Raw genomic sequence first — 26755 nt, 5'->3', positions numbered from 1 at the left:
ACAATAATACTACCAGTGATATTACACTGCCATTTCATACTGATTCTGATGTTTGAGTGCAGATTATTTTACATTATTTCTTTAGTTTCCCAATGCCTCCTTAGAGCCACGTGTGGCTGACTTCATTTTGTTGAAAAGGAAACAGCCTTTCCAGAAGTTAAGTCACTTGGGAAACTTGCAAGTTTTAAACAATGGTAATTTCAACTACTAATACTGAATTTTTGAAAGATACACACACACACACACACATATATATATATGTGAAAGAATTTGTGAAGTACTTTTATTATTTTTTATTTTCTTTTCACTTATAAAAATAAAACCCCAGGGCCAGGAGTTTGGCCTAGTGGTTAAAGTGCTTGCCTAGTATGCACGAAGACCCGGGTTCGATTCCTCGGTACCACATACATAGAAAAAAAGCCAGAAGTGGTGCTGAGGCTCAAGTGGTAGAGCTCTAACCTTGAGAAAATCCAAGGACAGTGCTCAGGCCCTGAGCTCAAGCCCAGGACTGGCAAAAAACAAAACAAAACAAAACAAAACCCTACATTACAAATTCCTCATTAACATATATCCTAAAGTAACCACTCTATTTTGTTTCTCAGGAAAGTTTGAGTGCTCTTATAGAAAATGGCTCTCTAAAGCCCCAGGTTTTTTTTCTTTTTTTTATTGTAATTAGTAAAAGGGTTACATGATATTTGCCAGATAGAAGGTGCATTAATTCACATACATTGATACCCTTTCACATGTCTTGGTACCCATTTCCCTCCCCCCCCCCACACCCCTCACCCGTCTTGGTTTTCCCCCCTTCCCTATCAAATTTCAAATATCCAAATACAAATAAATTCAATATATCAGATAACAAAGTGAGATACTATACCAATATGAGATAACCAAGGGACAGCAAAAGAGATGAGAGACAACATAGTACAATAAGGACAACAATCATTCATTATATGAAAGCCCCAGTTTTTTATCTCTCAGTTCCTGGTGTATCTCTTTTATGAGTGACTTCTATAGTATGCCTCTAGTCCTTTCTAGATTGCAACCTTTAATTTCCACATTTATTTCTAAATGGATTTCTTAGCTTTTAGCATACCTTAAATGGTTCAGAATTGCATCTCAAAATAAACATTTCTTTCTCAAAATAAATATTTCACCCAACAGGACATAGTTTTTATTTCAGCAATTATTTTCCTACTGGTAGACCTCCCAACTCTCTGGGAAGAGGTGGGGGGTAGGGCTTCATAGCAGTGGTATGGTTTCATGTAAGATTTGTAGGGAAAAATCCTTTTTCTGTTGGAGTAAACAGAACAACATTTTCAAAGAGAACATGAATGTGTTCTGTATCTTCTGAGCCTGATTTATAAGAGATTTTATAAAATCCCTGTGAGAAACCAAGAGATATGGTGCTTTTCTGAAATTTCATTTCAAATTTATTTGCTTCTTTTATAACCATTTCTCTGTTTAGTTTTTCTCTCCACATTAGATTCTATTTTCTTAAACAAAATCTTTCCCAAATGTGTTGTATTTCCTTTCGGCTGTTAGTTTATTTGCAGAGAACTGTATTAAAAAATATTGTTTCTACAAATGTACCCTATCAAGATGTTTATTCTCCCCTTGTCAATTCTCATTTATCATATTTGTTCTCTGTCTTTCAGTTGACAGATGGTTTTCCATTTTCCCCAAACAATTAGCTTATTTATTTCTCTTAGTTCTAATGTTTTTATATTTTCTCCCTCATTAACTTCTGCTTTTATGTTTATAACTCCATATTTCTGCTTCCATTCTGTTCAGAGTAGAAGTATAAAATGCCTCTTAGGGGGCCTGGAATCAAGGCCTTGAGTGGAGCTCTTCCTCTTGAGGCCTCAGGGAAGAGTTAGATGCCCCTAGCTGTCTCTAGATGTGTCCGCACCACTTGGCTCAGGGCCTTTTGTGTCTTCCAAGATCACCCCTCTTGTGTCTAAATGATGAGAAAGGACAGAGACTGTGAGAGGCTAGCCGACTAGTTTAACAAAGAAATAATTGAAAATGAAGAAGGATCCATTAACCAGAAGTAGAGACAGCCAGGGAGAAAGTAAACACAACTTGTCCAAAGTAACTATGTACTCAGATTTGTACATTCTTCTTTACATATCCTGTCTCTAAACTCTGTTCAGAACCAGCTGCCGGTGGCTCGTACTTGTAATCTGTTTCCTATTCAGGAAACAGATCTGAGGATTCAAAGCCAGCCCAGGCACAAAAGTCTGTGAGACTCTTATCTCCAATTAACCACCAGAAAACTAGAAGTGGCACTGTGGCTCAAGTGGTAGAGCACTAGCCTTGAGCTGAAGAGCTCAGGGACAGCACCCAGGCCCAGAGGTCAAGCTCCATGACCAACAACAACAAAAAATCTGTTCAGGGAACAGCTTTTATTTCTCTTACAGCATGCTCATATGTATGTTTAGAATGTGGTTTACGTTGCCCTAGGTCTCAATCTATAAGATATCATTATATGATAAGTCTAAACACGTATCTTTTTTGTCTAGTAAAGTACTCTCTTTCTCTCTCTGTCTCTGTCTCTCTCCCTCCCCCTCCTCTGTCTCTGTCTCTGTCTGTCTCTGTCTCTGTCTCTCTGTCTCTCTCTGTCTCTCTCTGTCTCTCTCTCTCTCTCTCTCTCTCTCTCTCTCTCTCTCTCTCTCTCTCTCTCTCTCTCTCTCTCTCTCTCTCTCCCTCCCTCTCCAAGTCTGTGCTAACCAAATATGTTTTATTTATTTTAAAAGACTTGTTGGTGGGAGGTGTAGAGTACTTATATAGATAGGCACCAGACTTCAGAAAGCATGTTTCTTGGAAGAAAATCCTGAAGATCTACTTGAAGACATATTTGAGCCCACCTCCCTCTTTCTTCCCACCCAACTCCCTCTCATGCCTTCTTTCATCATGTTTTCACTAAGCTACAAATTGTACTAATGTTCCACGGATATAAAATTAGAGATAATCACACTTCATCTAAAGAACATATAGTATTGTGACGAACCAGTTTTTTAAAAAAAGAATGATAAAAAGTAACCACAGTAGTTTGGCAATGTATTCCTCAAAAGGGAACAGCTTGATCTTCTCTATCTTTAAGGGCCAGAAAACCTTTTAGATAATCTTCTATTTTATAAAAATTTTATATCTTTAATGAAGATAAATATAGAACTAGAAGTCAAGAAGTAACAAACTCAGACATAAGAGGAAGCTTTTGCAAAAATACTACTGTGCAATTCCACTTGTCCTATTAAAGTAAGTATAAAATGCTCAACTAGTGAGAATCTAAAGTGCTGGAGAAATTTGGAAGATGTGGCAAGATTTCAAGATCTGGAGCACAGTTCATAGGCTTTCATAAGCTTCATGTGCTGGGTTCAGAGTGTTGGATAGACATGACTGTGCTGGTGGCCAGGCGTCAGACAGTAAAGCTGAAGAACTGAGAGTCTGGTAGACCAGCGATAAGAATCTTGCATTGCTGGAAGTGGTGCTAGGAAATAGATAATCTATGAGCGCCTATCCTGAGTATGTGCTAAGAGATAGGAAGGAAGAGGGAGAATTTGATGAGGCTCTGTGCATTGGTCTTGATGAATCATCATGGCTGAACATATCAAGTACACAACCTCTTCCCAAAGAAGCCATGTCTAATGATGATATACCTCTATGGTAAGTAGACAGGATAATTCCACAGGCCTCCAAGCTTCAGTCCCTCTTGAGCCAGTAAAGATCATTGCTGATCCTCACTCCTTCCCTTTTTTTCCTGATAGACTATGGCAATGTGAAATATAGCACTAGAATATATTGTGAGCGCTTCCGAACAGGAGGTCTAGACTGGTCATTCAGTTACTAAGCAGAACTACAATGCGTCCAGAATGTTGGCATGGAAAGGTGAGGAGACAATAAATGAACTCTTTGTGTTTGAGTTTCCCATTGCTGTACAGGAACTGGGTAGGTGAGAAACAGAGAAGCCATTTTGAGAAGTCAAATTGGGAGTCTTTATTGGAGACTGTTAGAAAACTGAGCTGTGAGATTAGGAAAGTAAGGAAAGAGCAAAAAGAAAAAATTACAGCAAACCAGATCAACTGCAATGATGAGCTGGAGTGGATGCCAAGGTGATTGGAGGAAAGCCAGGAGACATGAATGATATCTGAACTTGTCCAGGTCTAAATAGTGTCAGGGACAGGGGGCTGGGTCACAGGGAGCTTGAGAGTCTGGAGAGTTCAAGGCACAGCACTGACAAGTCCGGTAACCCATTATCCAGATTCCTACCCTTACCTCTAGGAATTCATGCATGCCTGTCACCTGGGGTGGGACTTCATCTTCCCCCAGCATGAAGACAAGATGATACCTGTTAAACCTAATTCCCTATCGTCTACCATGTGGCCTAGATGGTGCTGGTTAGATCTAGCATCCTTATTTCACCATGAATTGAAATCAGTTTGCAATGTCCATGGACAGATGACTTTTGTCAGTATATAAGTTATTGAAAGACCCTCCCCCTGAGAAGATAAATAAATTAAAAGCTTATCATATACTTAGTAGCTTAGCATTAGTAATGCCATTTTGCAAGGCTTGAACTCAGAAATAAAGAAGTAGCCTCAGGATAAAAATAGGGTGCAAGAACAGGATATGTTTGGGCCAACATCTGACCCGGGTTCCAGGAACCAAGAGGAACAGATGTTTGGTAAAAAAATGGAGAAACACCAGGCCTGCAGTTCCTGCAGTTACACCAGAGTAAAGTAACATTAGGCCAGGTTTGTGGTTAAAAAGTTGTGTTAAGATGGGAAGTCCCCAGTGTATCAATAATAGGAACTTAATAAACCAATCAGATTCCTGTAACTATGCTGCCTCTGCTTCTGTAAGCCTGCTTCAGCTGTCTATAAAAATATACCCCTCTCCCCAGTCCGGCGCGCAAGTCTTCTAGGAGACTTGTCGCCCGGGCGCCCGATACCCGAATAAACCTCTTGCTGTTTGCATCCGACTGCGTGGCCTCGTTGTTCCTTGGGAAGGGTCTCCTTCTGGAAGACGTCCCGCTGAGTCGGGGGTCTTACATTTGGAGGCCCCAGCGAGATAGGAGACCCCCACCCAGGGACCATCGACCCACCTCCGGGAGGTAAGCTGGCCAGCAATTTGTCTGTTGTCTGACTGTAATTTTGTTCTCTGTACTCTGTAACGTGCGCCTGCGCGTCTGTGACCCGGCCGTGTCAGCCTGTATTTTGCGGTGCTGAGGAGGAGCTGACGGGCTCGGACTCCCGACCGTAGCCCCTGGGAGACGTCCCAGGGGTGAGAGAGGCTAGAAATAGTCTCCGCCTGTCTGGTGGGGTGCTCGGTACCCCTTCTGAAGTGAGTATTCACTCACAACCTGTAAGGGAGGAGGATTGATCACCCTCGGACTCCCGTCTGAATTTACTTTCAGTTTGATGTCTGGGGTCAGATTTCTGACCCGTCCTGTTTCCCCCTTTGGGCTGAGGACTCTTCAGTCCAGCTGATAAGGGAAACGTCTGGGTTTCTTCCGAACACCAGTTTACTTTCGGTTTTGGAAAGAAGCTGTATTGTGAGGTTTTTTTGTCTGTTGTGTATTTTTGTTCCTTGTGTTAATTGTGACGGGACTGAAACTGACTATTAATATGGGACAGTCTGTGACTGCTGCCATGTATGCCATCAAAGTTTGGGTACTTAAAGGTCTCTGCTTCTGTCTTGTTTTATGAGGTGTTTTTTTGTTGTCTGGTTTTGTTTTCAAAATTGGTACCAGTCTTAAATATGGATCCTTGCAATTTTTGTGTGTGTATTCTGGACAGTTGTAACAAGCCCTAGAAAAATAAATCACTGCTAAGTTGCCTTGTAAAAAGTTTTGTTCTGAACCTGGTTCTCACCTGCAAGAGTAAAATTGGCAAAGCTCTCTTGACACAAACTTCCGGAAAATGAACGGCCGATATTAATTTTGCGCGCTTTAAGATCTTTGAGTATGAATGTGTGTGAATGAGTGAGTGAACATGTTCAAGGTTAAATTATCAGCATGCTGTATAAAACAATGGATAAATTTATACTTGAAATAAAAAAAGGCAATTGGGTAAATCTAAGTCTAAACTTCAAGAAAATTATTAGGTTAAAATGTTTTACAATGTCTCAAAGGGTAATTGCATTGTTTTAAAGAGAAACTGGTAAAAAAAGTAAAGTAAAAAAGTATTTTCTAAATGAAATTTGCATTAATAATTTAATATTGAAATGCATAGAGCTGTTTACATTGTAAACATTGTGTCCTGTTTAGCCCAGAGGTATTAGGGAATTTGGAATCTATTTCCTTAAGTTAAAATTTGGAGATAAATATTAGGAATTAAATGTAAATTTATTTATTAATGTCAGAGACTTTACCTAAGAGAAAGGATGGGAAAACTTAGGATAGTCCTGTGTGACCATCTTGGGGGGTGAGAGGTGAACTGGCAAAGGTGCAGCTCTGGGTAAATAAGCTGGAATGAAGGCCCGTTCACTTAACCTGGTCAGGTGGACTGAGATCCACATCTTTGCTCTTTTTCTTTGCAGACTGACATTGAAAATCTGATGGTAAAATCTGGGTAATATAATTAGTATTTTAAAAGGAATAAATATTTAAAAGTTTATCTCTGTATAATTTGGGTTCATGCTACTGCATTGCAATTGGATGCATTCTAGAAAAAGAAAGAAATTAAGTCCAGATTTAGACTTTTGGTGCACTGATGATGTTTACAGTTCTTGCATTGAGGAAAAACTTATTTGAGTTTAAACTGTTGCTGGAGTTTTGAAACCTGGAAACAAAGGGAGTTCCTTGGGCCCTTAAAAGATTTTTCAAATGCACATAAAGGCTAAAGTGTTAATTGTTTAAGCAAATATCAGTAAAAATTTTTAAAGAATATTGGAAATGGGTTTCTGAACAAAGTTTGAAATTGAAATTATCCTGAATGTTTATTTAAACAAGAAAAATTAGGACTACCAAAATGGTTGCTTAATTGCTATTTTAGCTTATTCTTGCAAGTTATTCTATAGCAATCTGCAGCAGGTCCATGGAAAAGGACAACTGAGTGAAGTTTGATTTGACACCAGCCACAAATTCAGGGTGGATGTGGCGCTTGCGTCCCTATTATCTGTTTAGATCTGGCAACTGAAGCATAGAGTGCAGGGATTAAGTTCCCCAGAAAATCAGGAAAATGCCTTTGCAAATGGGTGTTAAGTAAACTACACTGTTGTAGCCAAAGAAAAAGTTTGTGCAGTTATTAAATGCTTTATATGACCTCCAATTTGGAGTAGAATATATGTAATCTTGACAGCCTCTTGGTAAAATAGGCTAAGTTTTCAGGGTCCCTGGCTAGGTATAGAGACAACGCCCCTGAGTCAGCCTGAAGAAGTTATAGAAGATGGATCGTCGCCCATCAGTCCTCTTTAGATAAAGGGACCAAAAAGTTGTTTCTTAAAAATTAAGACAGTATAAGTTAGAGGCATGAAAAAATAGTAGTAACAAATATGCAAGAGTGGAGACTGCACTTGTGGGGAACGGCTACAGTTTCAAGTCTTCTGTGCCTGTCTAGAAAATCCTAGCCTTGTTTAATCTGGTTACTAAAAGTTGTCACCTTGGTATTACTTTGGATTCTCAACCCTATACTGTCTTAAAAACCAACCGGTGCCAGCCTGCAAAAATGAGTGTGCTCGGGTAAATGCAGGACGGACTAAAATTGGACTATTAGCCAGAGTGAGAGGACACCGCCCAGGTGTTCATTGGGAAATTGACTTTACAGAAATTAAACCTGGACAATATGGCTACAAATATCTTCTAGTATTCATAGACACCTTCTCTGGATGGGTGGAAGCATACCCCACCAAGCATGAAACAGCCAAAGTAGTAACCAAGAAACTACTGGAAAAAATTTTTCCTAGGTATGGCATGCCTCAGGTCCTGGGGATGGACAATGGGCCAGCATTTGTCTCCAGGGTAAGTCAGTTGGTGGCCAAGTTATTGGGGATTGATTGGAAATTGCATTGTGCTTACAGACCCCAAAGTTCAGGGCAGGTAAAAAAAATGAATAGAACAATAAAGGAGACTCTGACCAAATTAGCCTTAGCAACTGGCTCTAGGAATTGGGTACTCCTCCTCCCCTTGGCCCTGTATAGGGCCCGGAATACTCCAGGACTCCATCAGTTGACTCCCTTTGAAATCCTGTATGGGGCTCCCCCACCTGCTGTCAGCTTTTTGGATCCTAATATCGCCAGTTTTGCTAATAGTCAAACTCTTCAAGCCCATTTGCAGGCTCTCCAACTGGTCCAGAAAGAGGTCTGGAGACCTCTGGCGGCAGCATACAAAGAACAACAGGACCGGCCTGTGGTACCCCCTCAAGCCAGATTGGTGACTCTGTTTGGGTCCGCCGACACCAAACCAGGAACCTTGAACCCAGGTGGAAGGGACCCTACACTGTCCTGCTGACCACCCCCACCACTCTCAAGGTAGACGGGATCGCCGCCTGGATCCACGTATCCCACGTCAAGCCCGCAACTCCTGTGGACTCTGGGACCGGACAACAGACATGGCAAGTCCAGCGAACCCAAAACCCCCTCAAGACAAATTCCCAATAATGGTTCTTATATATATCAATGCCCTTTGTTGTCAAGGCTCTCCCCACCAACTTCAGCTGTTAACCTGGCAAGTTCTGTCTGGTAATGCGGAGGTAGTGTGGGAGACCACCCAGTCGGCGCCCCCCAATACCTGGTGGCCCACTCTGACCCCCGATTTCTGCCAATATTGGGGGGAATAACTGTGGGGGGAATAGCCTCTGGAATTGGAACTGGGACATCCGCCCTTTTGGCCAGTAAGAAAATTAAAATACTTCAACGTGCAATGCATTCAGATATTACAGCTCTAGAAGAATCAGTCAGTGCCTTGGAAAAGTCCTTAACCTCCCTGTCTGAAGTTGTGTTACAAAATAGAAGGGGACTAGATGTATTATTTCTAAAAGAAGGGGGACTGTGTGCAGCCCTTAAAGAGGAATGTTGCTTTTATGCGGACCATACTGGAATCGTAAGAGATAACATGGCCAAACTAAGAGAAAGACTAAAACAAAGACAGCAAATGTTTGATTCACAACAAGGATGGTTTGAGGGATGGTTTAATAAATCACCATGGCTTGTCACTCTACTTTCAAGTATTATGGGCCCGTTAGCCATTATTTTTCTAATTTTGCTATTTGGTCCCTGTATACTGAACCGAGTACTGCAATTTGTCAAAGATCGGGTGGCAGTAGTCCAAGCCTTGGTATTAACACAGCAATATAACCAGGTGCCTCAAGAAGATTTTCTTTAAAATAAAGGATTTTATTTAGTCACAAGAAAAAGGGGGGAATGAAAGACCCTCCCCCTGAGAAGATAAATAAATTAAAAGCTTATCATATACTTAGTAGCTTAGCATTAGTAATGCCATTTTGCAAGGCTTGAACTCAGAAATAAAGAAGTAGCCTCAGGATAAAAATAGGGTGCAAGAACAGGATATGTTTGGGCCAACATCTGACCCGGGTTCCAGGAACCAAGAGGAACAGATGTTTGGTAAAAAAATGGAGAAACACCAGGCCTGCAGTTCCTGCAGTTACACCAGAGTAAAGTAACATTAGGCCAGGTTTGTGGTTAAAAAGTTGTGTTAAGATGGGAAGTCCCCAGTGTATCAATAATAGGAACTTAATAAACCAATCAGATTCCTGTAACTATGCTGCCTCTGCTTCTGTAAGCCTGCTTCAGCTGTCTATAAAAATATACCCCTCTCCCCAGTCCGGCGCGCAAGTCTTCTAGGAGACTTGTCGCCCGGGCGCCCGATACCCGAATAAACCTCTTGCTGTTTGCATCCGACTGCGTGGCCTCGTTGTTCCTTGGGAAGGGTCTCCTTCTGGAAGACGTCCCGCTGAGTCGGGGGTCTTACATTATGAAAGAAAGTGTCATGATGGTATACAGGAAAGCTGAGGGGGAAAATATAATAAACGAAACAGGAGACAAAGGGAACATACTCAGAAAGTCTAATGGAGATCAGCCAGAATATAACTACATTGGATCGTTAATAATTTCAGAGAGAATTTCTACACAGAGGAGATTATTGACAAAGTATTCATGGGAAGCAGAGAATGAAACTCATGAGAAAGCTGTCTTTGTTTTGAAAGGGAAAATTAGATGAGAGAGAACCTACAATGAAACCGAGGACAATAACAAAAAACACATGCTTCTTTGCAGACAAAAGCAGGCAGAAAACAGAATGTGTTGCTTCTCTCTTTGTGAACAGTCAGTTGGGCTTGTGGATTTCTGACTGAAATAATCAGAATTTCTATGGCAAGAAATCAAAGCACCTGATGAAGCTCATAGCTTGGATCTGAGCCAGACTTTTACAGCAAGCTATGAAAGTCCTTGATTAATTATTGCTGTACTTGGACTTTACTCTCCAAGGAGAGTGCTCACTGAGGAAGAACAGGAAGAGTCACTGACTAGAAAGAGGATATCTCTATGCTCCTAGCTTTGGTCACATTTTTGGCAGAGAGAATTTTTTTTGCCAGTCCTGGGCTTGAGCTCAGGGCCTGAGCACTGTCCTTGGACTTTCTCAAGGCTAGAGCTCTACCACTTGAGCCTCAGCACCACTTCTGGCATTTTTTCTGTGTATGTGATACAGAGGAATGGAACCTGGGTCTTTGCGCATGCTAGGCAAGCACTCAACCACTAGGCCAAACTCCCAGCCCCGAGAATTATTTTTTAATTTAGTACGCACGGATAATAATGTGAAGCTACTCACTCTTGTAGATTAAAATTTATTTGAACAGAGACCAAAGTGTGAGATAGTAGATGGAGGATTGATGAACTTTATAGATCACATTTTCTGGTACTTCTACTTCTGAGTTCCACTAAATGACAACTATATTTACTTAGGATGACGTTTTAGAAAATAAGAAAGTTTGTTCTTACATAAATACAAATAAGTAATGATCTTGATTAGAGATCAAAGAAACTGTGAGGGGCCAGGCAGGATAAGGGGCTGCCAGCAGGAACTGAATAGAGATGGGGGGATGTTGGAGAACTATTATTGAAAAATACTATTAAAGCCAGCATTGTATTTGATCTTGTAGGAAATGGTTTAGCATTCAGAAGTCAATATACTTCATCAGAAAAGTGATGAGAAGAAATCATTTGACTCCATAAATATGGGCAGAGAAACATTTTTACAATGTTTTACTAGTATCTTAGACAAGCCCTTTCTCAATGAGATCAAAGTTGCTTACAAAATTTTGCAACAAAGAAGAGGCAAGGAAGAAGCTGTGATATTTCACAGGACTGTTTTTCAACATTGTACTGGAGATCTGAACCTGCATGATAAATTCTGAAATTGAAGTGAATTTGAAAATATTGAAAAGGGCCAGGCAAAAGCACTGGTCAGATTACATGGTTGTCTATAGAAGACTCTAAGGAATTTCTGAATAACAACTGGACATAACTGAAGGATTTAGTAAGTCACCAAAAAAATAGAGTTTAAAAAAATCAATTCATTGCAAGAAATTGAAAAAATAAATGGCAGAAAATAATACCAATTTTAATGATATCAATAATGAATCACTGCGAAATAAGTTCAAACAAAACATTCAGCTAGCTTCATTTAATGGCTGTTACTTCTAACCTGCTGCATCGCCTGCTTCTTCAGCTGAGTCTGTGATGGTTTTGTGCACTGGGTTGGGAGTGGAGGGTAGGGAAGGACACTGAAGTGCTCCCAGCACACAGGTACAGGGCTGTTTCCTGGTTCAGAGGAAGTAACTTCCAACCTGCAGGAGAATTGGGGAATGGGGCATTTTGCTGAGAATCTATCCTTGGCCATGTCTGTTCAACAAGTTGCTGACTTTCAAGCCAGGTGCCAGTGGATGTCACCTGTGATCCTAGCTACTCAGGAAGCTGAGATATGAAGATTCTGGTTCAAAGCCAGTTTAAGTCCCAGGACTCCTTCTCTCCCAACCTCATACTACCCCACAACCACACACAGAAGAATTTGCTGACTTTGGAAGGAAATCAACAGAATCTCTTTATTCTGGTACTGCTGATATCAACAAAACAAAATTGTGTCATTTTAGAGATGCAATCATCTTTGTTTTCTGTCTTTTCCCTTGGACCAGATGCCTTGGAATCTGTATAACGTAGGCATCCAAAAAGGCTAGAAGAGAGGAAAACAAACTAACGACAAAACTCATGGGAGATCCTGACCCGGAAAATACAAAGCTTGGATCTTTGACTGGAAAGCCCAGAGCACAGAAATTCTTTTTGTGCTCAGAACTCATCTGTTCCTGAGAGGCAGAGATCTACGCAGCAGAAGAGGCTAGAAACAAAAGCCAGTAGAAGGGGTGATTTGTTTTCATTCCCCATCAGCAAGCTCCCTGTGACATGATCTCTTTTCAAGCACATTATCCTAAAAGATTTAGAGTTCTAAAATAAATATAATGTAGTTATAAATATAAAAATATAATAAATTAAAACCTGATGTGATTTCTGGTCAATGATTACATGGTTGATACATTGAGAATATCCTTTCTAGATCTCTCTCCATTTTTAATCTATCTCTTTCTCATTTCCCATCAAATTCTTGTATTTCTTTCTTAAACAATTAAGTGCATCTTTATGTTAATTACTGCTGATGTCTTGGGGGAGAATGAGAGAGAGCAGACTGTTTCGAATCTACTCACACTGCTAAATTGGCAGTAAAAGACAGCTCTGGTTATGTCCTGAATAGATATGCAGTGTAGGTATGAGAGGAAACTTGATGCACTAAGTGTAAGACTGCAGGCTTATAATTTTGAAGAGCCCCATGGTGGTATTTATTCACATAAAGCAATGGATGACTCAAATCACTAAAAAGTGATTATGCAAATCCATGCTGGGCTGCATGTTTTAACGTTGACAAGAACTGGAGGAACATTGTGTGTGTTCTCTGAGAATCTGGATTAGGAGTGTTACTCAGAGAGACACAATGAATTTTCCACTCACTTTGAGTTAGGGGGAAAATCTAAGAAGCAGACTTGGAACAAAACCTAATGTCATCGATGTAATTTTATATACACCTTCTATTGAGGTTTTAAACCTAGGGGTAGAAAGATCAGTCTGATCTGTATGAGTACGGTGTTCCAGTGTCAATGGATTGATGATTTTTAGTGAAACTCTTACTCTCACCCTGAGAGCCCAATGAAGGGAGATCTAGCCTTGTATGAAATCTCACTGTGGATTGTGCAGAGCCAGTTCTCTGCTGTCATTTCCGGTGGAGCACACAACCAGCTTCCTGAGTCGGGTGTGCAGTGGGTTTGTGCATGGGGAAAAAGGAGCCTTGAAATGCTGTGGCCTGGCTGCTGGCACACAGGTACAGGGCTGCATCTCCTGGTTCACAGGATGGGATTTCCAGAGTGCAGGGGAGGTTGGGGGGGCATTTTGCTGAAAATCGCCCCTTGGCTGTGTCTGTTTCTTGCAGAAGTTCACTATTCTGAAAGTACATCAAAAGCTTAAACTCTTGCTTCTGATTCTGTTGATACCAATAAACATAAGCATGTCCTTGTTTGGGTGTGCAATCCATCTCTGCTCTCTGTCCTTTCTCCTTTACCAGGTATCTTGGGGTCTGGGTAACTTTGGCATCCAAAGAAACTGGAAGAGAGGAAGGCAAAGGATCTGACACAAGGCAAAGTACTTGTTTCTGAGCTTAGGAAAGCATAGGAGAAAGAGTTTTCTTCTGTACTCAGGACTCACCTGCTCCCAAGAGACAAAGGACTACAAAACAGAGAAGCCCGGAGCCCATGGTCACACTGAAGTAACCGAGGGATGATGCCTTTCCATTCCTCAACACCAAGCTTCCTGTGACGCAATCCCCTGAGAGTCAACACCACCACGTTCCTGCTTCATGCTGCTGGTGAAGACCCTTCATGATATCAGGGAGAAAGCTTTTGTTCTAACAGAAAACATAGAGCTGTTTAACACTTTATTTATTTACTTAAGAGTAATATATATACATAGATATGTGATTTCAGAAAGTGATAAAATAAGCAAGACCGATAATTTATTCACTTTTAACATTTTATATGCATTTTCACTAAAACTAACTGTACACACATATTTTGGAAAGCTAAAAAACAAACTAGGTACTGAAGTAAACACTTCATAGTATGCTAGTCAATGACCACATTTTGAGATCTCTGTCTCTCTCTGTCTCTCTCAGTCTTCATCTGCATCTCCATGGTAAATGCTAAGAATATCTTAAGAGAGACAGACAGAGGTTTGTAAGAGTGGGGAGGGGGGAGAGAAAATAAGTGTTTTAATCTATTTATAGTGCTAGACTGACAAAAATTTAGACCTCCAAAATATGTCCTAAGAAGGTATAGGTTAGGGTAAGAAGACTTAGACATGTTTATGTGAAACTGTAGACTGAAAAAACAAATTTGAAGAGTCCACTGATGGTATGTAGATAAATAACATATAAATGTACTTGTTTACATCTCAACATTATTAATGTTGTTGCGTGTATAAACCTGTGAGGTAAGCATATGTGCTCTGGATTAATAAGTATGAGTGTGTCATTGTTGTCAGGATTCTGGGAAAAAGTGTGTGTTCAGAAGGGTTTACAGAGAACTAACTGCCTTACTTAAATCGGAGTCCATGACGGAAGACTTGAACATGGAAGGTTCTAGTCACTTTGAACGGAGTGGTATCTATAATACGCCATCATTCGTGTGATTTCTTAAACACATAAATACACAAGTACAGTTGGGTATTCCATGAAGTCACAACTGAATCGTTCTTTCTCCTGAGATTTTAAACCTGGGTCTAGAGAGAGCCAGGGTAATCTTGATCAGTATGGTAGACCAAGCAACCGATTTTATATTCTGGTAAATATTTTATTCTCGCACTGAGGACTAGGAAAATGGGAGAAAGATGGTTTACACACAGAGAAAAGAATGAAACAAAATAGGAAAAAATGAGAGCGAAGAGGACAGACACTCCAGCTCTGGGCCAAGCAGGGCTATACCAGAATTGTCAGCCCAACTCTCTTGGCTGCCAAACACCCTGTAACTGTCTATGAAATTCCATCATGCTAGAGCTAATATTACCAGCTACAGTTCATTTCTGTTGCTTTCTACCGACCTGCCCCATCACCTGCTTCCTGAATAGGGTCCATGATGGGTTTATGCACTGAGAGGAAGGAAGCTTGTGGGGCTGTGGATTGACTGCTGGCACACAGATACAGTGCTGAGTCTCCTAATTCAGGTGACAGAACTTCCAAGTGGCAGCGTGAACCTGGGGGACATTTAGCCGAGAAGTGCCCCTTGGCTGTATCTGTTTCTTCAAGAACTTGGTTATTCAAAAGGTAAAACAACAGCTGAATCCCCTTGTCCTTTTTTTGCTGATACCAGTAAAGAGCAGTATGTCCTTGTTTGGCGGTACAATCCATCTTTGCGTTCTGGCCCTTTCCTTTAACCAGATGTCTTGGATCCTGTACAACTTCAGCATCCAAAGGGCCTGGAAGAAAAGGAAAGAGGAGAGTGCTCAAGAGGGAGAGCAATGAGGAATAAAGCCTGGGTCTGTGGATGGCAAGCCCAGGGCCAAGGCTGTTCTTTTAGGCTCAGGACTCACCTACTTCCAAGAGACAAAGGACTAGACAGCAGAGAAGCCTGGAGCCCATGGTCACAGCACTGCAGCAAGAGGGTGAGGTGACTCATGTCTCCATCAACATACTTCCTGTGAGGTGAACCCCTTGAGGACCCATCATCCTCACTCCACTGCTGCGAATATGAGGAAACGCATTTCATGAGGGAGGAGGATGCTTTTAATCTCACCCGGAAATATAACTGCTTGATGTTTGATTCATTTAAACGTATTTTATTCCTATTTTTCTGTAATAAGTATACTTCTTGTAGATAATAATCGCACAATCAATGCTTTAGTGATAATCTTTCAAGATCGTTACGTATATACACCATGTCTTGAGAGATGCCCCTGTTCAATATGTAAAGCCTACCATTGCTACAAGAATATGTCATTGCTGGTATTTCTACTAGTGAGATAGGACTCAGAGAGAGCCAGCTCCCTCACACCTTCACTTCTGCTTGCAAAAGTTCTTTATATCACTTCTAAATGGTACAAGGACCCATACGGAGGAGATGAAATGCTGTATTTTCTGGTCAGAATCAAAGTCAGAAAGCCGTGTGCCTCTGTACTGGCTGTAATGAGTGAGGAAAAATAAACATCTGAAGATTTCAGGGTCAGTGGACTGTCTTGCTTTTCTGACAAATATTGTGGAGATGAGGACAATCCAAACACAGTTTGAATGTGCAGTTTCGTAAAATATATTCTCTCCATCATTTGTAATGTAGATGAGGTAGAGCTACTTCTGTCGTTTTAACAGAGGATCTCAGCTACCTGTTGGAGACTAGAGCCAGGGTTTGGATGATGGCAAGAACATGAACTCTCACTCTGCTGTCTACCAGCTATGTAACCTTGGTGAAATTATTTACTCTCACTTTGACTTGACTTTGTCATCTGCAAATTAGAGTATTGAGGTTTTTCTGAAATGATACATAGATGGATAGATAGATAAAAGATAGGCAGATAGATAGATAGATGATAAAGAATTTACATATTCTTAACATATAAACAATACCAAATTTATTTTTTCTATCGCTATTTTCTGGGCCTGGATTTTTAATTCACAGGGAGTGAGAAAATTAATGCCATTTCAAAGAGAAACCAATATTTATTAACCCAGGAATGCACCAGTTAAAATATTTCCATGCACTGAATAAGAATTTGCATGAATGCTCCATTCATTGCATGAAATGAGTTCTTGAGATAAATAAAAACAAGGTCATACATTCAATGTTTCTTAACAAGAGCTGTTTTTAGGCAGATGTTGGTATTTTATACCTTGTCTCTGATAATCTGTAATAGAAGATACTTTCATGATAAACTTTTGGTTGGAATTTAATGGCTGGGTAGCTGTTATTGTCTTTTCCTGGAAGAAAAGCAGAAGAGAGAAAAAGATAGGACAAGGAAGGAAGAAGGGAAGGAGAGTGGTGGAGAGAGCCAGAGAGAGACAGGATGGAAGAGGATGATTTAGAGTGGCAATTATTAGAGTAACCCTGTGGGTAAAATCTGAAAAAGGATGCTTACTGCATGGTATCTTCCAAGACTTCTGTTCAGACCTCAGGTATCCAGCTACACTTGCAAAATTAAGATCTCCTTCCTTGAATGGGGACTATTTTTTTTATTGTTACTATGACTTTCCTTGTCACTCTGATAAACCCCAAGGACTTTCTTTGCAGATTAATATTTAAAAAGTATAAACAAAGCGAAACAGCTATCTTGAAGTAAAGATACTTAAATATTATTTTAAACTTATAACATATTAATACATACATAATAAATAGAAATAGTGAATAGTGAAATTATTTCAAAGTAGTGATGATAATAAACGACATTTACAGCCGGGCGTGGTGGCTCACACCTGTAATCCCAGCTACTGGGGAAGCTGAGATCTGAGAATCTCAATTCAAAGCCAATCCAGACACTAAAGAACATGAGAATCTTATCTCCAATTAACCACTAGAAAACGGGAAGTGGGGCTGTGGCTCAAGGGATTGGGTGGAAGCCTTGATCTGAAGAGCTCAGGGACAGCACCCAGGTCCAGAGTTCAAGCCCCATGAAGGACAAAAATTTTGTTTTAAATGACATTTATTCTGTATAATGTAAAAAATATGGCTTTCATATCTGCAGCAATGTATGCAACGTATATGCAAATATCTGTGATCTATATTACCGATTTTGTCACAGATATTACTCCAATGATTCTTATTACTCATTATATGGCAGGAAATGATTTATTCTCAATTAGAGATTACTAAAAATAAAGATGTATTTTTTCTATTTAAATTGATGAATTCTATGAATCTCTGTACATCCCTTGGCAAATTTGGAATCATAGATGAATATTTTCTTCCTCAAAAGAGAAAAAGCCCCATGTTGAAATCCACAGACACAAATATTAGTAAGGTCACAGATCCCCGAAATTTCATTGTCAACATCTGTAAATCTTAGATTGGTTAAAGATGTCAGAGGAAGATGACTTAAATTGGTTTGCAGACTTGAATTATGACAGATTCTTACCTGACTATATTCTGGTTTTGGAAACATGGATTTTTCATAATTTGTATTCTTTTATAGAAATACACATAATAATAAGGTATAATATGTAATCTCTCTCTTGATAGATGACACATAAAGGATAAAAATAAATGGCAGGTAGCTACATAGTAGATAGATGTTAGATAGACAGAGAGATGGTGGCTAGACCCCTCCATTGTCCTCATTATTCATGCCATAACATCACACCCTCACCATCACCACCACCACACTACCACCATCATTGTCCTCAGGTACATGTGATACTGGAGAGCCATTATTGAAGTACGAGCGTCTTTTTGCATGAAAGATGGAAATCATGCACCAAGAAATTCTGTAATAAAAAATACGTTCCTACTTTCTTAATAAGGACCAAGAAACACAACAAATTAGAGAAAGTCTGGATAAATGGGACTGCATTAAACTGCAGAGCTTCTGTATGACAAAAGACATAGCTAGCAAATTAACTAGAAAGCCTACAGAGTGGGAGAAGATCTTCACTAACCATACAACGGACAAAGGCCTCATATCTAAAATATATCCACAGCTCAAAAAATTGAATCACTCCAAAACTAATCTCCAAAGAGATTTGGCCCATTAAAAGATGGGCCAAAGACTTAAAGAGAGTCTTCTCTGGAGTAGAAATAAGAATGGCCTATGGACACATGAAGACATGCTCAACATCTCTGGTCATAAAAGAAATGCAAATCAGAACAACTCTTAAGATTCCACCTCACTCCAGTTAGAATGGCCAGGATCAAGGAATCTAATAACAGATACTGGAGGGGATGTGGCCAGGAGGGATCACTACTACACTATTGTGGGAGTGTAAACTCGTTCAACCACTATGGAAAGCAGTATGGCAGTTCCTCAAAAGACTAAACATAGAGCTCCCCTATGACCCAGCAATTCCACTCCTTGGCAATTTACCCAATCGTCCAGAAACAAGGACATACTAAATCCACTAGCACAAAGATGTTCATTGCAGCAATATTTACTATAGTAAATATATGGAACCAACCCAGATGCCCCTCAGTTGATGAGTGGATCAACAAGATGTGGTATTTATACACAATGGAATTCTATTCTGCTGTCAGAAAGAATGACATCGCCCCACTTGTAAGGAAATGGACTTAGCAAATAATCATATTAAGTGAAATAAGCCAGACTCAAAGGAACATAGGCTCATTGGTTTCCCTCATTTGTCATAATCGGTAGAAACCTTGGGCTCTCCTAGCAAAGATTTACAACAGAACAAAACCTAGATACATAAGGACATATAGAATGACCCTAAATGAAAGGCCCTCCAGGATATAGAAACAAAAGCCATATAATGAGTGATTGTTGTCCTTAATATACTATGTTATCTCTCATCTCTTTTGCTGTCCCTTGGTTATCTCATATTGCTACAGTATTTCACTTGGTTATCTGATATATTGTATATATGTGTATTTGGTTATTTGAAGTGGGATAGGGAAGGGGGAAAACAAGATGAGGGGTGGGGGTGGGATGAGGGAAATGGGAGACATGAGAAAGGGTATCAATGTATGTGAAGTAATGCACCTTCTATCTGGTGAATATAATGTAACCCTTCTATTAATTACAATAAAATATATGAAAAAATTACGTTCCCCAAAACAGAACGAAGAAAAAATCGACAACTGATCCCTTGCAATGACGTATGTTAACACTGTTGCAATGTCTCCGATCTCAACACCGTGGGATGGTAATGTGAACACTGTTCTTCTTGACAGAATTTTACACAGCTCTACAGAACTCGTGGTACTTGTGTTGGGCAGCCATGGTGGCTCATGCTTGTGATGCTGGAGATTAGGGGGCTGTTTTTTAAACTCAACAAGGGCAAAAAGTTCGAAAGATTCCTCTAGAGAGTTTGGAGTGATGGCATTCACTTGTCATTTCAGCTACTTGGGAAGCACAAATAGGATGTCTACGGTCCCAGCTGGCCTGAGCATAAATGAGAAATCCAATTTCAAAGGTAACTGAAAAACAAAGGGATTGACACCAGGGTTCAAGTACTGCAACAACTACAAGTGTCCAAACTCACTGCTACCAAAGGGGGTGGCTGGGTTGGTGGTAGATCCCAGCTCTGTGCATTTTTAGGCAGTGTCATACTCTAAGGATAGCTCCAAGGAGTAGATCATTTATAGAACGTTTATATTGTTGAACAGATTTTTTTCTAGCATTATAGGAGATTTCATGTCTACTGTCATATCACACAGTGTGGTAGTTATCCACCTGAACTCTTGTGGGGTTTTTTTCCACAATTTAAGTGAATTGTGTTTTCAGAACACTTTGAAATTCACACCAACGCTGAGTAGGAACTATGTTTCCAAGACAGTTCTGTGTTCCACAAGTACAACTAACCGCAGGCTGACATTCTGTGCGGTGGAGCTACAACCCTGACAAATGCTGTCCTCTAGAGGCTCAAGAAGGGAATGTACTGACTTGACCATCCACACCCAATTTTTCCTTTCAACCACGTGCTTAACTGTAAAACATGCCCTTGCTTTGAATGTGCAGTTTAATTCATTCATTCATTCATTCATCTTAAGTAGTTGCACAAAGGAATTTCAGCTCAACATGTCAATTTATGAACACAATGTATCTTCATCAGTTTCACCCCACCCATCATCCCTACCTCTCCCCACTCCATCTACCCAACCCATCCCATTCTCTCGACTCACTTAGCTACCATTACCAGTTCATGTGAAGTAGTGTTTTGACTGCACTGGCCTACCCCTGCTCTCTCCACTGGACTAAGGGTCTGGCTCAACTGGTAAACTACCAACCATGAGCAGTTTGTTTTCGTAACACATGTGCCTGTTCTGAAAGAGAACCTGAGGAAGTTTTGCAGCTTTTCCACTGTGCTTTTGTCTTTATTTATTTATGTAATTCTTTATTGTAAAGGTGATGTATAGAGGTTCTGTACAATTACATAACTCAAATAATGGACACATTGCTTTTTGAACAGTGTCACTCCCTCCCTCATTTTCTCCTAAGTTTTCCTCTCCAGACCTTCCCTCCCCCACAAACTGAGTAGTTCATTTTCAACATTCCACTGTGTTTTATTGAGCATACTTTATCTCAGATTGAATAGTCCTGACAGTTGGTTGGCATGAGGAACAATTGATATTGTAAGCTCTCATAGCACCACTGGCTTTCTGGAGACACTGTTTTATGTAATATACTGAGGTAGAAGCATCAATTAAGAAATGCAAAGACAACATTGCCAGGAGCTCATGGGAAATATTTGCAGAAAATATTTCAATGCATAAATTCCTTATGGGTGTTAAAGATACAATTGTAATAATGTTGTTTAAATTAAATTTAGGAAAAAATGAACAAATTAGGTGGAAGATTTACATAATAGAAATGACAAGCCCGTGTTGAGAGAAATTTGCAGTCTTCAATGGAAGCTATAGAGGAGCTGTAGGGGAAAATGCAGCTGTTGTGTATGTTGATTGTTGTGGACATTATGTGAGTGCCAAATTTGTCAAATTGGGTTGAAATGTACATTCCTATGGGCCATATGTTATGTGTTTATATCTCAATAAAGGTTTTTTTTTTAATGGTATGATTAAGAGTTCCAGGGGGCAGCAGTGGCTGAGTTTCCGGAAGGTTTTTAATGGCAAGATAGACTATGAGAAGCTGTCATCCTGTATCTCTGAACACACTTGGCTCCTGTTCCACCAGCAAATGTGTTGGAGCAGAGGATCAGGGTCCATGTGAAAGGTACCATTATCTGCTTGTCATGTTATTCTGTCCCACATAGCTTTATCAAATGAAAAACACTGGGTTGCATATTTTTACAAAGTTGGCTATAAATTCATCAAGACCATTTGAAGAGACAAAGTATGTGTGCGTGGAAAAAGAGACAGAGAGAGGGAGAGAAGGAGAGAGGGAGAGAGAGGAGAGAGAAAGGGAGGGAGGGAGAGAGAGAGAGAGAGAGAGAGAGAGAGAGAGAGAGAGAGAGAGAGAGAGAGAGAGAGAGAGAGAGAGAGAATATCTCTGGATAACATTCAGCACAATGGGGAATCTGTGCTCCCTTTTGCTTTTCTCTTCCTTCTCTACCCTTCCTTATATAACCACTCGTTCCCTCAATATAACCACTCTTTCCCTCATCTAGAGCCACAATCTCTGATTTCCCTTCTGTCTTATGCTCTTTCAACTCCGGTATCTGCTGGCTTCTAGGAGTGGAATGCACACTCGTTTCTTGAGCCCAGTCTCCATAATGAGACAATGCATTTGTGTTCTAAGAAAAGCCACCATTCAGCACTGTGCACTGCTGGCACAGAAGTACAGTGCAGAATCGTCTAGCTCAGTGGATTGAATTTCCACCCTACAGGGAACGTTTCGAAGGCACTGGGGTGAAAATCTATCATTGATCGCTCCTGTTTTCTCCATGATATCTTCCTTATACAGGTAAACAAGAAACTTGAGCTCCTCATGTGGTTTCTGACGATACCAATAAACATAATCATGTCCCTTGATAGGGTTACACTCTAGCTTTGCTTTCTGCTCTTTTCCTTTGATCAGATGTCTAGGACTCTGGATGACTTCAGTATCCATGGAGCCTGTGGAGGAAAAGAATTTGCTGAAAAGTAAAGCCCCCAGAGGCAACATGATATTCCAAATACAAAAGAGAATGCTAAAACTGGAATCCAACCAGAAGGCCTTACCCGCTTCCAGGAAAAAAAGAGCCACAGAACAGAGAAGTCTGAGACACATGGTGTTTTCAGGGAAAGAGCTGTGACAGACAGCCTCCAGATCCTCCTTACATGACCTGTTGTCATATGATCACATCCCACAACCCTCACATTCTGCTCTCCCCAACCCCCACTCACCCCTGCCCAGGACAGGAACAACACACAGAATGTGTGAAGACAGGGTCTGTCTTTCCTGGTAGAAGCAACAGGTATGAGTTTCAGCCTCTACTCATTGTCCTTTATCTTCTTCTTCTGAGATACTTGCTGTTCATATTTCTTGGTTTTGTTTTGTTTTGTTTGCACAACTGGAATTGGAACTCAGGGTCCTGGCACTTATTAGTCGGGCACTCTGCCACTTAAGCCACACACCTAGCCATTAAAATAATTTGTTATTATGAAGCAGTTACAGTTACATAAGTCAAGTAGTAAGTATATTTCTTTTTGGACAATTTCACCCCTTCCCTTGCTCCCTCCCAGTTGCTTTGGTTGTTTCTCAGGTGGGACATTTTTATCCTACTCACTTTTGACTTGAGATCTTTTTGCTTACAGCTTCCCAAATCCCAAATAGCTGAGCACAAAACTAGGTTTTTTGTTTTGTTTATTTATTTATTATTTATTTATTGAGATGAGGTCTAGCTAACTTTTTCCCCTGGGCTGGGATCAAATTATGATCTTCCTGATTTCTGCCTCCCGCATAGCTGAAATTACAAGGGTGAATCACTACGCTCAGTCTTTTTACAGTTTTTGTTAAAGTCAGACACTATGGATTTGCTTCTTCATTTGTCAAATTGCCTCTTCCTTTCCATCAGGGATTGAATCATACCACTCTATAAATCACTCATATAGACAAACATAATTCTAAACAATTAAATCTTGCTGTGTAAATGTGCACTTTTGAAAACCAGTTGAGTGAATGAGTAGAGTTTAGCAGCAGCCCAGGTTGTGTACCCATGCCAGCAACTATTTTGCATTGGAAGTCTTTCTGAGGGGTAAGAAAGGCAAAGCAAGTGCTGAGAACAGAAGAGCCACCTGGTGGGGGAAGCAGGACGAGGGAACATTTATGCCCCGAGAGGAGGAGGTTGTGTTCCACTGTGCCATACTGCTGGCACAGAGGTAAAGAGAGGCCTGATTCTTTTGGATGGAAGTCACATTGAGAAGAAAATGTGTTTTTTTCTCCCGAGAGACTTCATAGCCTTCAGCAAGATCTCCTTTTTGGATCGATTTTACAACTTGTGAATAGTAGATAAGTTTCAAGCCTTGCCCTGGGTCCTGTCTGTACCAGTACATGGAGTCATGATTCAAATTCTGTTCACATTCCAGAGTCACACTCTGTGCTTCCTTTTTGAGTAGAAATTTGGGGGTCTGAATGATACCACACTCTATAGTTCCTAAAGAAGAAAAGAGAGAATCTGGAATTAGCCCAGGAGGGCATGTGATGAAGAAAGGGTAGAGGTACAGCATTGAGACAGGAACTTACCTGAACCCGGGACTCACCTGCTCCAAGGAGGCAAAGGACCACTTGACACAAGACCCAGATGTTCATAGTAGAAAAGGAATTTTTTTTTGCTCCAAAAACTACGGGGAGACAAGCAAGGGGAGAAGCCTGGCACTGGGGCTTGCGTTGGTGTAACAGGGCAACAGGAAGAAGAAGAGGAAAGAGCTCATTTCGCAGATGTACTGGCACCTCCCATTTGTGCTGCTATAGAGCTGAGAAGCCATTCTCTGGTGGGTCTTGCTCGGCTTGTTTGGTTTTTACCTTTACAATTAGAGTAGTGTTTTTTTTTTAAATGAGCCCTCTACTTTTTTTGTTTTGTGCTCCTTCTCCTCCCCTCCCTGCCCCCCGGCATCATATGGGTAAGGAAGATGTTAGAGCCACCTGAAATACTTCCAAAAAATCAAAATGCAAACTATAGAGCCATGGCTTATGTTCTAGACTAGTGATGTCAAACCAGTTTCCTGTATTTTTTTTATTGTCGGGACAATGTATAGAGGGGCTACAGTTACAGTCATTAGGTAGTAGGTGCATTACTTCTCACATATTGACACCCCTTCTCATGTTTTTGTCCCCATTTCCTTCCCCCCACCCCTCCCAATCATCTTATTTTCCCCCTTTCCTTCCCTATTTCAAATAAACAAACAAACGTATATGCAAGTTACCTGTTACCTGTATCTTTGAAATGACTTTGTATTGGTCTGCCTTCTGACCTTCAAAAATTGTCTCATAAAATCAAATGATAAGCCATTTTTCTGTAGGTGCTAACATCAAATGCTGAGAATAAGAAGGATGAGTTCAGGTGACATATTGCCAGTGAGTAACATCTGTCGACTGGATGTTTCTCTTATATTCTAAACCATGATCCTACTCTAATTCTACCATCTCACAGATACTCTGATTTTATAGAAAAATTTTTCTATACTGGTATTCATCCAGGTCTGTAGATGTAGTAGGCAATGGACAAAACAAGGATTGAGCTAGAAAGAATACCAGGAAGCAGGAGTAATATAGGAAAATACTGCTTTTACTTGCCCAAATCTGGGTTGGGCGCTTATCTCCATCACCTACTGGATTGCTGCTTTCTTCTTCCCTCTTTCCCTCTCTCCCTCCATTCCCTCCTTCTCTTGTTCTGTTTTTCTCCTTGGAAAAACTGTCTCTTTGGCATTCCTGATTCATCTATGTTTTCTTTCTGGCAGCTGCTGATTCCAGAAGACATGACTGTGGTCTTTCAGAGGTGTGTATCTTAGGGTAACTTCTCTCCTTCTGACCAGATGTCCTGGGATCTGGGTGACACTGGTATTCCAGAGACTTTAGGAAAGAAGATGGTGCATGAGAGAGTTGTCATCATGGTAGAAGTGCCTTGCAATGAAACATCCTACTGTGAAGCCTCCTACATTACCTTAAAAGTTCCTGTGAGTTTTACCTTTTCCTGCAAGTGTCAAAACTTTACACAAAACCTTTGGGTAGCATAGAGTCAAAGAACATTTTCTGAGATAAAGTTGTAGAGTCTGAGATAAAGCTCTGCCATGGTGACCATTCACATGATCAGACAGCAGAGGGAGGGTTCTGGTATTCATGACAGACTTGGGCATGAAGATGAGTCTGGAGCAGAGGCTAGCCAGAGTAATTTCTGCAGCAGGCCAATGGCATCACAGCTGCTCCTGTCAAGACTGGTCTTGCTCTCAGTACTCACTCCCGATTGGTCCTGTTCCTCCTAAAGCTAACCTGTGCATCAGTGGAAACCACAGCTCTTCAGTAATGATTAATTTCCTTGAGAGTGCGTTCTTGGCTTCAGAAGGATTGGTTTTATTCTATGTGGGAAACAGAAATGGAAAGTTACAGCAAGAGAGAAGATGAAGCCAGAAAGATGGAGAACAAAATAGAGTTCAAAATTCAGCCTCATCAGTTTTAAGATCAAATTCTCATTTGGTTCAAAGACATCCCTGGGTTCTGTTTCAGTATTCTATAAGACACAACTTATTCTGACAGTAATGTCTCCTTGATCTTGAAATATATATCTAGGCTTAAAAATAAACTCCTCCCACCCTGTTATGCCATCTGCTTTCTGTGCCATGCCTGTGGTAAGTTTGTGCGCTGGGCTCAGCTCAGATTCAGTACTGTGAGTTGATTGCTGGCACACAGATACACTGCAGAACCCTGTGGCTCCGAAGTCAGGATCTCCAGGCTACAATGTGAATTTTTAGAACACTGAGCTGAAAATGTTCTCCCTTGGGTCATCCCAGTATCATCCATGACATCTTCATTCTGAAAGGAAATTAAGAACTTGAGCCCTTTTTCCAGGATGTGTAGATACCAGAACACATACTTGTGTCCTCTCCTAGGGACCCAA

General features: G+C 40.6%; 1 protein-coding gene and 1 long non-coding RNA gene across 2 annotated transcripts; both read right to left on the bottom strand.

The window, feature by feature from the left end:
• Positions 1 to 13273: 13273 nt before the first annotated feature.
• On the bottom strand, positions 13274 to 15926 carry LOC150063694 (uncharacterized). The gene is made up of 3 exons (XM_090332251.1): positions 15640 to 15926; positions 15151 to 15525; positions 13274 to 13659 (listed from the first exon to the last, which is right to left on the bottom strand). Exons 1-3 carry the CDS (start codon positions 15686 to 15688, stop codon positions 13274 to 13276), a joined length of 810 nt encoding a protein of 269 aa, XP_090188377.1. The 5' UTR covers positions 15689 to 15926.
• A 6523-nt stretch (positions 15927 to 22449) lies between these two features.
• LOC150063693 (uncharacterized) lies at positions 22450 to 24621 on the bottom strand. The gene is made up of 3 exons (XR_016535450.1): positions 24405 to 24621; positions 23049 to 24298; positions 22450 to 22778 (listed from the first exon to the last, which is right to left on the bottom strand). It is a non-coding gene; the product is annotated as an uncharacterized LOC150063693 (long non-coding RNA).
• Positions 24622 to 26755: the final 2134 nt, after the last annotated feature.

This window comes from Megascapheus bottae, chromosome 5 (assembly GCF_031878675.1).
Source record: "Megascapheus bottae isolate mThoBot1 chromosome 5, mThoBot2.hap1, whole genome shotgun sequence".
Taxonomy (NCBI): domain Eukaryota; kingdom Metazoa; phylum Chordata; class Mammalia; order Rodentia; family Geomyidae; genus Megascapheus; species Megascapheus bottae.
Note: the sequence above shows the minus strand (reverse complement) of the source record. Positions and strands in the feature narration are given on the sequence as shown.